Genomic DNA, 14683 nt, shown 5'->3' with positions numbered 1-14683 from the left:
ATCTCACCCTCGTGCTCCAGCCACTTGACTGGGCTTCTCAATGCCGGCTGTCAAAGAGAAGCACCAAACCCACGAGGGCTCCTGGCCAGCGTCCAGGCCAGTCCAACTCAACAGCAAGCGGAAGCAAATACTACACAATGAACTCGTTGAACAGACTCTGCGCTCAGGCTTAACCAGTGCACAGCCTGTACACCCGACAGGCGGATGCAGCTGTTCCAAATGGAGGCCAGGGCCTCTCCCCAATCCCAGTGGGCTCTGCAGGTGCAGTGATGGAAGAATCCCTGGTGATGGGGAGCCCTCAGCTCTGAGCAGGGCCTGAAGCCATCTCAGGGCCTGCACCAGCCCAGACGCTGCTGCACAAGTGCTCCAGGCCTCCTGCCCTGCCCTCCTCACCTGTCCCCTCACTTGTCAGGGATGTTTGATTCCTGGCTGGCCCCTCTCCTATCTGACCCCTGCCAAAGACCCAAGCCACCCAAGCCACCCCAGGCTCCCAGCTCTGAAGCAAACGCCCAGAGAAGTTAAGCACCTGGCTCCGGGTCACACAGCTTAAGGGACTCAGAGCTCCAGGGACAGAGCCCAGGCCCTGCTCAGGCCTTCTGCAGAGGCCCTCGGCTCTTCCAGTTGACTCAGCTCATAGGGCTCCTACATGGTACCAGGTGAAGACACGGCCCCAAAAACCCTCAGGCTCTGAAGCCACACATGTGAGCCGTGGGCAGAATCCTGCATTGGCCGCTGGCAGCTCGAGAGCACAGGGACAAAGCTGGCGGACCCCGGGGTCACCGTGGCCTCGGTTTTGTACCAGCTGCAGTTTGATCACGTACACCAAAAACAAAATTCTCAGCCCCCTAATTGACTGAATGGACCCCTCCTCTTGGCCAAAGGGATTCCAAAGTTAACCTGTAAAACAAGTTCAGCTCACGAGGGGAAGAGGGATCACATATGACCCCTTCCCTCTGGAATTCAGGTACAGCTGACCAGCACTAACATTCAAACACAGATCTTGGCCTGGCTCAGTGGCTCATTCCTGCAATCCCAGCACTTTGGGAGGCTGAGGTGGGCAGATCACCAGGTCAGGAGTTTGAGACCAGCCTGACCAACATGGAGAAACCCCATCTCTACTGAAAATACAAAAATTAGCTGGTCGTGGTGGTGGCAGACACCTGTAATCCCAGCTACTTGGGAGGCTGAGGCAGGAGAATCGCTTAAATCCGGCTGCAGTGAGCCAAGATCATGCCACTGCACTCCAGCCAGGGTGACCAAAAAAAAAAAAAGAAAAAGAAAAAGAAAAAAAGAATCTTGGTCTCCATAACCTCCCATCTTACCCAGATATTCCTTTCCATTGATTCCAGTTCTTTAGCGAATAACTCTTTCAATCAATTGTGAATCAGAAAATCTTTTCCCAGGTGCGGTGGCTCTTGCCTATAATCCCAGCACTTTGGGAGGCCGAGGCAGGTGGATCACGAGGTCAGGACATCGAGACTATCCTGGCTAACACAGTGAAACCCCACCTCTACTAAAAGTACAAAAAATTAGCCAGGTGCGGTGGTAGGCGCCTGTAGTCCCAGCTACTTGGGAGGCTGAGGGAGGAGAATGGTGTGAACCCAGGGGGCAGAGCATGCAGTGAGCTGAGATCACGCCACTGCACTCCAGCCTGGGTGACAGAGCAAGACTCTGTCTCAAAATCAAACAAACAAATATATACAAACACACACATATATATGTGTATATATATGTACGTATGTATATATATGTGTGTGTGTATATGTGTGTGTGTGTGTGTGTGTGTGTGTATATATATATATAAAGAAAAAAAAATCTCTGAACCCACTTGTGACCAGGAAGCCCCTCCCCGCCTTGGAGTTGTCCGTCTTTCTGGGCAGAACCAACAAACACCTTTCATGTACTGACTGATGTCTGCCTGTAACTTCTGTCCTTGTACAATGCATGAATTCCAGCTGTGGCCCACCTCCCGAGGCACATGTCCTCAGGGCCTCCAGGCCTTGGTCCTCACATTTGACTCAGGATAAATCTCTTCAAATATTTTACAGAGTTTGGCTTTCTCGTTAACAAGCAGCTCACACATGTAGTGTCTCAGCAGTGACAGGTGCTGGCCCGTCCCGAGGTCAGGATGACTCAGCAAGGGATCGGGTTTGTGGGCGTCACGCTCCAAGACCCGAATGGGAGGTCGGTGCTCATTCCTCACATAGTGGGTAAACCCTAGGGCAGGGGAGGGGCGGGCAAAGCCAGAGAACGGCTCCTATCTGGGGCAGTCTGACAGACAGGGATGCACAGAAAGAGACGCCTCCACGCTCCGGGAGGCACGCAGGTGCTGTGGCCACCCCGGAGGGTCTGCCTTCCAGAGGGAGAGTTCAGGACTCGGCCAGTACCAGGGAAGGAGACGCTGGGGGGCCCTCCTGTCGGAACAGGGCAGTGAGGGGAAGGGGATGCTGCCACAGGGCCTCCGGGGAGCGGGCGGGCACACAGTAGCAATCTGCGTGCGTACACGTGTCCTGTCCCTGCAGACGGGCCAGGCAAGGCCTGCCCATGGCCAGCCATCCAGGCGACGATCCAGGGAGGGCCAGGCCTACTGGGGGGCAGAACCTGTGGCTGTGCAGGGTACCTGCCCTGAGTCTGGGAAGGATGGAGATGGGTGGACGAGCTGCGAAGGGCCTTCCCCAGTCACCCCTAGGGGCCCCTAGGGGTGGCAGGGGAACACAGACGAGCCTCTGACCCACCTGTGTCCTAACCCGGGCCAACTGGGCCACCCAGTCTTGCTGACTGACACCTCCCCAGACCCCTGGCACCCACCACACTCCCCAGACGTGGCTGTGTGCTCCCCTATGCCCGATGACAAACAGTGGCCTCAGTGTAGAGGTGGGCACTGTGGCCCGTGGCTCCAGGCTCGCTCCTGCATCGGTTTCCACAGCTGTAAATTGGGGATTATCACTGTCTCCAAAGGCTGGGGTGGAAAGTGGTGACAGGAGGTGAGAGTCCAGGCGTGTGCCCTGCCTTGGACACCACGCTCCGGGGGGTGACTCTCACCCTGGCCTGCGCCCCTGGGGGGTCTGCACAGCCCACCCTTCAGTGTGAAGGCAGCTGGTACACATTTCTGGGCAAGATTCTGCACATTTGGCTCGATTATGAAAGAGGTCTGTGATCCAGGAAAAAGGGTCAGAAGTGCCCGTTAGGCTTTCCTGCGTGGCTCAGGTCATGTGCTTCTATGAACTCCCCCGACGACCTTGCCCCGAATCCCGTGACGCAGCGTGACCTGCCCAGGCGCCAGCGGCACTTTCATGTCTGGCTGGGAAAGTCGGATTTCAGTGCTAATCACTTGCTGCCGCCTGCACTGAGCCCACGGCTTGAGCTCTGGGGCCCACATGCAGAACCTTTGCTGGCTGAGCCGGGGCTCCAGCTGTGGGGGGTCGGGGATGGAGGGGTGCAGGGATCCCAAAACCCAACCCGGGGCCAGGTTTACACAGGCCTGGACTGAGAAGTGGGGCTCCAGGCTCTGGATACCCGGTGGGGGGGCCCTGGAACAGGCCTTAACTGAGAAGCAGAGCTACAGGTTACAGGTGCTGGATACCTCGGGCGGCGGGGAGGGGGGGCGCTGGACACCCCAGGGGGCGGAGAGAGGCAGCCAGGCAGCCTGAAGACCCTGGGGCAAAACACACACAGGCCCCCTCTGCTCTCTGGTCACTGCTAACTGGCCCCCTGGCCTTTGATTCCGCTGACCACAGCTAAGGCCACAGCCATCGAAACCCACCCTTCACCCTCAGGGAGGGGCTCAGAGACAGTCGTGGCAATTCCTACTTCCACCCACAGCCCCCGGACCCTGGGCCTGTGCTGAGCGTGGGTGGGTGACGTCTCGCACCCAGAGCTCCAGATGAAGGGAAACCCTGGCTCCTCTCCGGCTCTTCCCTCCCTCTCTTTGTTCCCTTGCTCCTTCCTCCTTTTTGCCAAAGGAGGAGACAGTGAGGCTGAGGGCTACTCAAAGTGCACAGTGAGCAGGAGATGCAGGCACGTGGAGGGACAGTCACAGCCCGTGCGACTGGCACCTTCCCACACGGAGGCCTGGGATTCCCAGACACCTGGCGCTGGGGCAAATCGCATTCCACAGCCAGAAACTGACTCGGCGGGGCCAGGTGGATTTCTCAAAGCTTTGGTTGCTTTTGGCTTGATGCTAGCTGGACCATGTCTCAGCTCACAGGTTCCTAAATGCACACCCGCCCACACCGATCTACTGAGGAGTGACAGCCATGGGGAGGAGAGCCACCTCACTCCAGGGACCTTGGCACCGTCTCCCACGAGGCCAGGTGTTCCCGCAAGGCTGATGGACGGCCTGCCCCTGCGTGACGGCACGCCTGGGACTGTCCCAGCAGACTCCCATCCTTCACCCAACTGGGACAGGGAAACAGGAGGGGGCTACTTCTGCTTTCAAGGCATGGAGGAGCTGTCTGCAGGTCACTTCTCTAACACCTATGCGCTTGGGGAAGTGTCTGAGACTGCGCCAGGGCATCTCCTCCACGACCCGGTGAGTCCATCGGGCCCTCCTTCTGAGAGCACCTCCCTGGAGGTGGAAGCCCCTGAGGCCCAGAGCATCTTCTGAACCTGCGAGTTCCCACTTACTGAGAACTTGCCTGGGCCAGTGCCGGTCCACGGCTGTGGCTGGGACTTTGAGTAGATGCTACCCTACTCGCTATGCAGAGCCAGCTGGGGCCCAGGGAGGTCAGATAAACTTCCCAAACCAAATCCAAGCCCAGCCAGAATCTCAGCTACAGCCTGTACGCCTTCTGATAATAAAAACCCAGCATCGCTTGAATTTCCAGTCCACGCTACCAAGTCTTCGATAAGCAATAAATAACCCACACAACCCTCCTCTCATGCCAAGTTCCACATGGCCATCCGGAAACAGACACATGGAGCTGTTCCTCTCGCCTTTATGATCAGTGAAAAGCGCAGCCACACGAAGACACGGGTGAAAGGACCTCATCTCCTAACCAGACCGAGAAGCAAGGGATTTTTTTCACTGTCACCGTCAGTGGGATGGTTCTAAGCACCGAGGCCAACCCATTTCACACGATTATTTCACAAAAAGAAACTTTCTGTGGGACGTGCCTGGGACACTGAAAAGACAGCCAGCAAAACTGAGATCCTTGTTCTCAAATCTGTACCCTCTCCCAAGGCAGCCTCAGAGGCCCAAGGGCTGAGGATCCAGACCCAAAACCATTGTACCTTCTGTAGGATCAGGCTCAAGTAATAAGGGGGTAGAAGGTGCCCTTTCCCTTCCTAAGGAGAAAATTCTGGAACCCAACCTTACCTGTGATCATTTAAAAAAAGAAAAAAGAAAAAAAATTCAGCCGGTTACGGTGGCTCATGCCTGTAATCCCAGCACTTTGGGAGGCCGAGGTGGGCGGATCACCTGAGGTCGGGAGTTCCAGGCCAGCCTGGCCAACATGGAGAAACGCTGTCTCTACTAAAAAATACAAAATTAGCCAGGCATGGTGGCACACACCTGTAATCCCAGCTACTCAGGAGGCTGAGGCAGGAGAGTCGCTTGAACCCGGGAGGTGGAGGTTGCGGTGAGCCGATATTGCGCCATTGCCCTCCAGCCTGGGCAAAAAGAGCGAAACTCTGTCTCAAAAAAAAAAAAAAAAAATCACTTTCTATGGCTTTTCACTGGTCCAGGAGCAATGTCCACAGATCAAAGGCCCAGCCTCTCCTTCACATCCCGGAACGCCCATCCTGCCCACCGGTCCGGGATCCAGGCTGCCCCCTGCACCTGGAATGCTGCTGCCACTCCACCTGCAGATGGTGCCACATGCACCTGTCAGAAGCTCCCCTACAGGGCAGGGTCTTCCTTCCTGGGACATCCACTGTCCTTCTCCATGCTGAAGTCAGAATGACCTGAGAATCGGCGTGGAGTTCTACCAGTCTCAGACAAGCCCACCTTTGTGACATCACTCCTTTTGAGGGGGCACCAGCTGCAGGGAGTCTGTCCCTTGCAGACCCCTGACCCGGAGACAGATGAATAAAGTACACTGACACACAGATATTCTGCTCTGCCAGTCCAGCTGCGGGTCCCAGCCGCTTACAGGCTCCCTGCTGAGTCCTGTAAACCAATTGCTACTTGGCCCTGATCAGCTAGTCAGACTCGCATTTATTCGGTAAGATTACTCGAAAGCTTGAGTCAACACCATTAGAGTATAATGGACATGGTGGACTTGCCACGTAAAAAGCACTTAAGCGTCCATGGTCTTAAGATTATGAGTAAACAAGATAGCTAGGTAAACTACTCTGCCTTTCTTTTAATACTATTTTTATTTGTTTAACTAAAGGTAAGGAGATCAGGCCGCCTTCAGCCAGCTCTTCTCGGTCTTCCAAGATTTGTGACTATTTCTATAACTATCTCTAATATTTTTCCCACCAGAATGATTGAACCCCAACACACCTCCTTCTCTCAGCAGGGTCTTCCTGTTCAGAGAACACAGTTTCTCCTTCTTGCCTTACACACAGGGGCAAGAATAGATTCACTCTTGCAGAGAGCACATCCCTTTGTTACTGAAAATCACTCTCCAAAAAAAAAGCAACACGTACACACACATACACTCACCACACACACAGGTGGGTCAGACAAAAACAAGTACGAATGGCTTAGGGACATGAGAAGTGAGGCCCTCGCCTTTCCTGAAAGGGTTCCTATTAACAATAACCCTCACCTCTGGGTCAGAGAGGGCTGGCACTCTAGAGCCTGCCTCCAGGGTCTATCTCCTGGGACCAAAAGGACTGCTGGAAAGCTATTTAAAATACTTTTAGGCCAGGCGCGGCGGCTCACGCCTGTATCCCAGCACTTTGGGAGGCAGAGGTGGGTGGATCACCTGAGGTCAGGAGTTCAAGACAAGCCTGGCCAACATGGTGAAGCCCCATCTCTGCTAAAAATACAAAAAATTAGCTGGGCATGGTGGGCGCCTATAATCCCAGTTACTCGGGAGGCTGAGACAGGAGAGTCGCTTGAACCCAGGAGGCAGAGGTTGTAGTAAGCCAAGATCGCACCATTGTACTCCAGCCTGGGCAACAAGAGCAAAACTCCATCTCAAACAAAAAATACAATAAAAATAAACAAATAAAAATACTTTTAAAAGCCCTATTACCACAAATTAAATCCAGGAACGTGTGACTCGGTACAGCCTCTTTGGAAGGCATATTAGCTGTTACATTAGAATCCACACCCAGCCGGGTGCGAGGGCTCATGCCTGTAATCTAAGATCGGGAGGTTGAGGCAGGAGAATCGCTTGAACCCAGGAAGCAGAGGTTGCACTGAGATGGTGCCACTGCACTCCAGCCTGGGTGACAGAGAGACTCTGTCTCAAAACAAAAACAAAAACAAAAAACCAAAGACAACATACCCTTTTACCATTTGCACAAAGCTGGGAAACCACAAAAGCCCTCCACAGGGGTCTATGGGGGTGGTGTGGTGAGCACAGGGAAGACACAGGGAAGTCTTAGCAGCTAAAAAGCCAGAGGGTGGCCTCTGCGTACTGCCTGGAACATGGCAAGACCATTTTAGGCTTAAAAAAAAAAAAAAGGTGGAGAACAAGTTGTACACTACGATCTTTTAAATAAATAGGCCAGGGATATACTAGTAACAGAAGCAGCTCTGGAAATGTATACTGGCAGTCACAGAAACTCCAGGGCTGGGGGGTGGTAAAGGAGGAGGAACATGTCACCCAGAGCGGAGCTTAGCGGTACCACCTCGGCTCGTTGATCTTGGCAAGATCAAGCAATTCTCCTGCCTCAGCCTCCCGAGTAGCCGGGACTACAGGTGTGCGCCATCATGCCCAGATAATTTTGCTTTTTTTTTTTTTTTTGAGACGGAGTCTCGCTCTGTTGCCCAGGCTGGAGTGCAGTGGCCAGATCTCAGCTCACTGCAAGCTCCACCCCCCGAGTTCACACCATTCTCCTGCCTCAGCCTCCCGAGTAGCCGGGACTACAGGTGCCCGCCACCAGGCCTGGCTAGTTTTTTGTATTTTTTAGTAGAGACAGGGTTTCACCGTGTTAGCCGGGATGGTCTCGATCTCCTGACCTCGTGATCTGCCCGTCTTGGCCTCCCAAAGCGCTGGGATTACAGGCTTGAGCCATCGCATCCGGCTGCTTTTTTTTTTTTTTTTTTTTGAGACAGGGTCTCACCTTGTTGCCCAGGCTGGAGTGCAGTGGCACGATCTCAGCTTACTGAACCTCCACCTCCCGGCTTCAAGTGATTCTCCTGCCTCAGCCTACTGAGTAGCTGGGATTACAGGCATCTGCCAGAACGCCCAGCTAATTTTTTGTATTTTTAGTAGAGACGGGGTTTCACCATGTTGGACAGGGTGGTCTCGAACTCCTGACCTCAGGTGATCTGCCCGCCTCAGCCTTCCAAAGTGCTGGGATTACAGGCGTGAGCCACAGTGCCTGGCTGGTTTGAATTTTTAAATGATGACGAATTCATGTATGACTGATGTGTTTTTCATTAGAAAGAGAAAACTAGGCAGCACCCCATCCTATGTCTCCTTCCTGGTGGCCAATGCAGCATTTCCCATGACTCACTCCTGGCACCAGTAGGAAGTCAGAGGCTCAGCACTCAGGAACTCATTTTTTGAGATGGGCTTGCTCTGTCACCCAGGTTGGAGTGCAGTGGCAGGATCTCGACTGGTCTCCTGACCTCCGTAGATCCGCCCGTCTAGGCCCCCCAAAGTGCTGGGATTACAGGTGTGGGCCTCCACACCCAGCCAACCAGATATTCATTTTTAAAGATAAGAGTGCAGGCTGTGTAAGCTATTATCCATGTCGTTACATTCCAGGCCGACATGTACCTAGGTGGGAGGGAGACTGAACTCGTGAAATTCTCCTAATGACAAAAAGAGAAACCAGAGTCATCCTCTACATCCACATCGCCCAGCTGGAAGCCACAAGCTCTACCCACTCCTGTCCTGCTATGATTTTTCCTGGCTTTGACCTGCATAGTGGTGCGGCTGCTCCGCTCAGAGCCTCAGGGAAGCTTTTGAGACTCAGGGAAACCACACAGAGCCCTGCTGAGTCTTGCCCTCGGGGCATTCTCACATTCTCACATTTATGAATAAATGCCTCCCCCTCTCCCTTCCCCCCAAAGCACAATGTGGCAGAAAACTGCGCCAACAGGTCCTGCCAGTCAGAAGTCACTCCAAGTAATTACACAGTCCCCTGATTTTGGCTCCAAACTATAAATTTAGTCCTTCCCATCTTGAATGTGTGCACACACTATTGAGATCCAGGCCCATCCTCAAATTAGCTGGCAGCTCTTAACGCAAATAAATCTAAGTTGGGATGGCCAGGGTTCCAACATAAACCTCAAAAGCAGGACCCTTCCAAGGCCGTGGGATGAACCTGAGAATTGCCAAGACCTGCCTTCGCACCCCACCCAGCCAAATCATGTGACATCTGGTACAAGTGATTTCCCCCCTGAAATCCCACAAGAAAACTGTTTTGAAAAGCAGTTCTCTGTGGCCTGGTGAAGAACACACCAGCACCGAGCCCACCAAAACAGCTGCCCCATGGCTGTTTCCCAGCCTAACCTGGGACTCGCACGTCCATCCACTCCAAGACTGAATCTGCAGCCACGCTCCCCTGTCTCACTACTGGGCAACCCTCGGGGGGATCCCTTAGCCTAAACCAGCACCAGTCACTGCCCGCATACGATTTTATTACTACTGTTTTCTTATGAGTCAGCCCGTGTCACTGACTCCTGACAAGCTGGTTGGTTTGGAGAGCAGAAATGAATGGTTTTTTTTTTTTTTTTTTTTAACTGCAATTTCCTTCTTACCAACCAGTCAGCAATCGGAGCTCTAACAGTAAATCGGTTGCTCAGTTACTCCACGTGGGTGCCACGCAAGAGGCTGGGAGTATTGCTCAGCGGGGCCAACGGGAGGCTGGCACTTGCCTGAATCGGTTAAGTGGGGGAATGGAATGCTCACCGAAGGGCAGGGCAAGGACCCTGCCGTCCCCTCACTGAAGATATTCCTAGCCCGTGGGAAGAAGTGTAAAAGAATGAATGAAAGAAACGCACGTGGTTTCTGGGACCAATGACCTTAGCCTAGAACTGCCGGGATGGTCCAGGGATGCAAAAATGTAGAGATGTGGGAGCCAGGGGAGAAGTGACGCAAGGATGCAGGGACCCAGGGACCCAGGGATCCAGGGACCTAACCCTAACCTCCCAACCCCCGGCCCGCGCCCCGTACTCACGCACGCAGAGGCAGGCCACGAGCTTGGCTGCCTCTTCGGGCACCGGGCAGGTGGGGAAGAGCGGCTTGAGCAGGTAGGTGGCGAAGACCAGGGCCACGATGTACTGCGAGGAGGGCCGGATGATGAGCAGCTCGATCCAGAGCTTGAGGAAGGCGGGCAGCGAGCCGTAGACCTCCAGCATGTAGGCATAGTCGCCGCCCGACTTGGAGATGGTGGTACCCAGCTCGGCGTAGCAGAGCGCGCCCACGATGGAGAAGACGCCGCACGCGGCCCACACCACCAGCGCCAGCCCCGGCGAGCCCGCTTCCTTGAGCACGCCCGTGGGCGTCACGAAGATGCCCGAGCCGATGATGGTGCCCACGATGATGGCCACGCCGTTGAGCAGCGTGATGTTCCGCTGCAGGGTCACGCCCTCGCCCTCGCCCGCCGGGCCCGCGCCGTCCGCGCGCTTGGCGCCCAGCATCTTCTCCCGCGCCTCTTCCTTCTCCTCGGCCGCCGGGGCCGCCAGCGCGCGCCGCTTCGGGCCCGTGACCGCCATGCTCTCCGCGCCGGCCGGGCCTGGGAGACCCGGGAGCCGCAACCCAGCCCGGAGTGCGCGCGCCGCCCGCCGCCCGCCGCTGCGTCAGGAGCCCCGCCCGCGCCGCCTTTTAGGCCCGGGCCCGCCGGCCCCGCCCACCGCCCGCGGCCCCGCCCCGCCCCGTAACCCGCCGCCAGGCCCCGCCCCGGCCCCGGCCCTCAGCCCCGCCCCCTCGGCCCCGCTCGGAGCACGTGCGTCGTCCGGCCCAGCCTGGCGGGCTATTCCCAGGCCCGCGTCGTCCCCGGAGTGCCCGGCCCTCCTGCGCCGTGGAGACCCCGGCCTCGCGACCTCCCCGCCGACGCCCGCGTCGCCCCAGCCCGTCCTCCCGGGTGCGCCTGGGCGGGGCCTGGAGGTCACGGCGCGCCCCTTCACCTACTCGCCCGCAGCCTCGCGTCTAGCTTGGGAGCCGGCGGTGCACCAGGCTGGCCTGAAGCCAATGATGGGGTTTGGGGTACCCCCCAAAGCGAACCTAGGCTCCTGTCCCGGATGGGCCGAGGGGATAGAGCAGCCCCCACAACCAGCTCCTGGGGCACGGGGGAGGCATGAGAGGATGACCCGCGGGGAAGCTCCTGCAGCCTCCTTCCAGCCTGGGGGCTGCATCAGGGTGGCTGGTGAGCCGCGAACTCAGAGGAGGGAAGAACCGAACCGAGGCCACCCAGTGATTCCCATTGTATCACAAAGGAGTCTTGCCAAAGACGGCGATCCGGTGCCCGCAGCTTTGAGAAGCGGTAATAACACGGGCTTTGGGAAGCCAGGAGTCTGCCTGAGCTCAATTTAATCAACAGAATGGGGGGGTTCCCCTGGAGCTATAAGATCCCACCCCTAAATCTAGCTGAGGAATTCAAAGGCAGACTTCAGTGTGAAGGGGCTTTAAAACTTGTTATTCCTGGGGAATGTGAGAGGCATCTCAGGTAAAAAGGATTGAGAGGTAATTTCAGTTAGAGGAGCGAGAGCGGGGTGCCAAGGCTCTAGGCCTGGAAATGGGAAGGAATATAAATACTGCCCCGAGGTTGACCAGACTGGTGAGCAGCCAAAGACCTGTTCAGAGGGTGTGGGTCAGGGAGGAAGCTTCCCGGGATCCCCCCCAACCCGGGGTTCCTTGGCATGTGTCCTAACGGCTCCTTGGAAGCTCACAGCGGCAGCAGCCTACAGGCATGTGGGGAGGCCTTGTTCTGGGTGAACGTTCACCCTCCCAGGGCAAACACACAAACTCCGGTTGCAGAGCTGGCTGTTCACAGCAAGACAGTCTGCTGGGCAGATGCCTCTGGAATCCACAGAATTCCGAACAATAGCCATGGTGGAGGGGGGTCGGAGTCCCCGTCATGCTGGGACGTCTAACTGCAGCCAGGAATGTCCAGGCCCCACCCCGGGGAGGGGGCCACTGAGGAATGCCAGGGCTTGTCATTCTGGACCTTGCTTGCCCCCCAGTATGGCGGGCATTCCTCTGCAGTGATAAAACCAAGCGAAAGCTCAGCAGTCCAGGCAGCCACAGGCAGGGAGCGCAGAGGTCACACAGATGCTAACTTCTAATCTGCCGTCCACATTGCTGGCTGGGAAAGGTGCAGAGAACCCTCCATCCACCTTGTTCTTGCCTCTGTGCCTGCAGAGGGAAGGAGACAGTACCACCATGGCTGGGCAAAGTCACTGAGCACTCACTAAGTCCTCCTCTAGGCAGCATCTTATGCAATAGGGTAGGTGCCAATTAGAACCATTTTGGAGATAAGGAAGCTGAGGCTTAGTAAGTAGGGTTACCTCTCTTGTCTGGCCAGCAAGTGGCCTGGGAGCTGTCCTTTTGACTCTGAACTTATATGGTACTTTTAATCATTCTGCCATTCTTCTCTGAGCAACAAGAAGGACAACCAACAGTCGTACCCCAAAGCATAGAATTACAACCATGATAAGCCAAGGACACGACAGGGGGCCAAGTGAGCCAGCGACAGGGACCAGGCAGGTCCACATAGACTTTTCTGAGGTGGTGTCTGGAGCTGAGAGCCCAGGGTGAGTGAGAATTAATAAGGGAGGCGCAGGGGGCCCCACAGGCACAGAGGGGCCCTGTGCAGTTGGTGCAAATCATGGTTGGTGCCCCCAGAGCCAGGCTCCTGGCAAGTGCTGGAGCCCTTGAGCAGGAAGGGTGACAACAGCTATGAGCGTTTTCAAGTCACACAGCTATTACACCACCTCTGTCGGTTTTTACTTGGTTTTCATATGACAACATCCTAGATTTATGCAGCGAATCTACTCATCTCAGACTTTCTGATGCAATCTGAAGTTCTGAAACGCCTTCACCTGAAAACTACGACTCTATAATCTTAGCAAAGAGTGCCATCTGGTGGACACATTTGGCAGCGTTTTGTTTTTTACGGACAATTCAGCCCATCGTCAGCAGCACCGTGGTCTTTTCAGCTCCAGTCAGTAATTTATCAAAAGCTGTGTATTTTCAGAGGATAAAAAAAAAAAGAAAAAAAAGTTGTGTCACTCTCACTTGAGGTGGTTGGGAGAATACTTTCTTTTTTTTTTGAAACGGAGACTCACTCTGTTGCCCAGGCTGGAGTGCAGTGGTGCGATCTCGACTCACTGCAACCTCCACCTCCCAGGTTCAAGCGATTCTCCTGCCTGGGCCTCCTGAGTAGCTGGGATTACAGGCACGCGCCACCACACCCAGCTAATTTTTGTATTTTTAGTGGAGACAGGGTTTCACCATGTTGGTCAGGCTGCTCTCAAACTCCTGACCTTGTGATCCGCCCACCTTGGCCTCCCAAAGTGCTGGGATTACAGATGTGAGCCACCACATGCAGCTGATGGGAGAGTGCTTTCTTTTTTTTTTTTTTTTTTTGAGACGGAGTCTCGCTCTATCGCCCAGGCTGGAGTGCAGTGGATCTCAGCTCACTGCAAGCTCCGCCTCCCGGGTTTACGCCATTCTCCTGCCTCAGCCTCCCGAGTAGCTGGGACTACAGGTGCCCGCCACCTCGCCCAGCTAGTTTTTTGTATTTTTTAGTAGAGACGGGGTTTCACCGTGTTGGCCAGGATGGTCTCGATCTCCTGACCTCGTGATCTGCCCGTCTCGGCCTCCCAAAGTGCTGGGATTACAGGCTTGAGCCACCGCGCCTGGCCGAGAGTGCTTTCTATAGAGGGAAATTTGGGAGTGTCTATCAAAAGCCTAATTCCCTTTGACTCAGCAATTCCACTTTTGGGATTTCTCTAAGGAAATAAGAATATATGCTGTGTTATTAGCCAGGCATGATGGCACATGCCTGTAATCCCAGCTACTTGGGAGGCTGAGGCAGGAGAATTGCTTGAATCCAGGAAGCGGAGGTTTCAGTGAGTTAAGACCGTGCCACTGCATTCCGGCCTGGCGACAAAGCGAGACTCGGAGACTCCGTCTCAAAAAAAGAAAAAAAAAAGAAAAAAGAATATATGCTGTGTTTTGACTACACAGTTGTTTACTATAGCTTTAAGAGATAATAGCCAGTGCTGGGTGTGTGGTGGCTCACGCCTATAATCCCAGCACCTGCGGAAGCCAAGGTGGGAGGATTGCTTCGTTCAGGAGTACAAGACCAGCCTGGGCAACATAGCAAGACCTTGTCTCTCCCAAAAATAAAAAAGATTAGCTGGGTGTGGTGGTGCGCGCCTGTAGTCCCAGCTACTCAGGAGGCTGAGGTGGGAGGATGGCGTGAGCTCATGAATTGAGGCTGCAGTGAGCTGTGATGATGCCACTGCACTCCACTCTGGGTGACAGTGTGAGACCCTGTCTCAAAAAAATAATAATAGCCAATATTGGAAATAAGCCAAATGTCCAGCAGATTTGTTTTGGTAAACACTGTACATCCACATGGTGGAACAAAATGTATGTCACCA

The 14683-nt window shown here is 54.9% G+C and overlaps 1 protein-coding gene across 2 annotated transcripts in view; it reads right to left on the bottom strand.

The window, feature by feature from the left end:
- SLC7A5 (solute carrier family 7 member 5) overlaps positions 1–10919 on the bottom strand; it is a 39572-nt gene extending 28653 nt beyond the window's left edge. For both annotated transcript variants that reach the window (XM_003917291.3, XM_009197016.4), the window contains exon 1: positions 10252–10919. In XM_003917291.3, the coding sequence (XP_003917340.1) occupies positions 10252–10789 (538 nt within the window). In that variant the 5' untranslated portion in view covers positions 10790–10919. The remainder of the gene's footprint in view (positions 1–10251) is intronic.
- Positions 10920–14683: the final 3764 nt, after the last annotated feature.

Source organism: Papio anubis, chromosome 18 (assembly GCF_008728515.1).
Source record: "Papio anubis isolate 15944 chromosome 18, Panubis1.0, whole genome shotgun sequence".
Classification (NCBI taxonomy): Eukaryota; Metazoa; Chordata; class Mammalia; order Primates; family Cercopithecidae; genus Papio; species Papio anubis.
The sequence above is the reverse complement of the archived record's forward strand: the minus strand, read 5'-3'. Positions and strand labels throughout refer to the sequence as shown.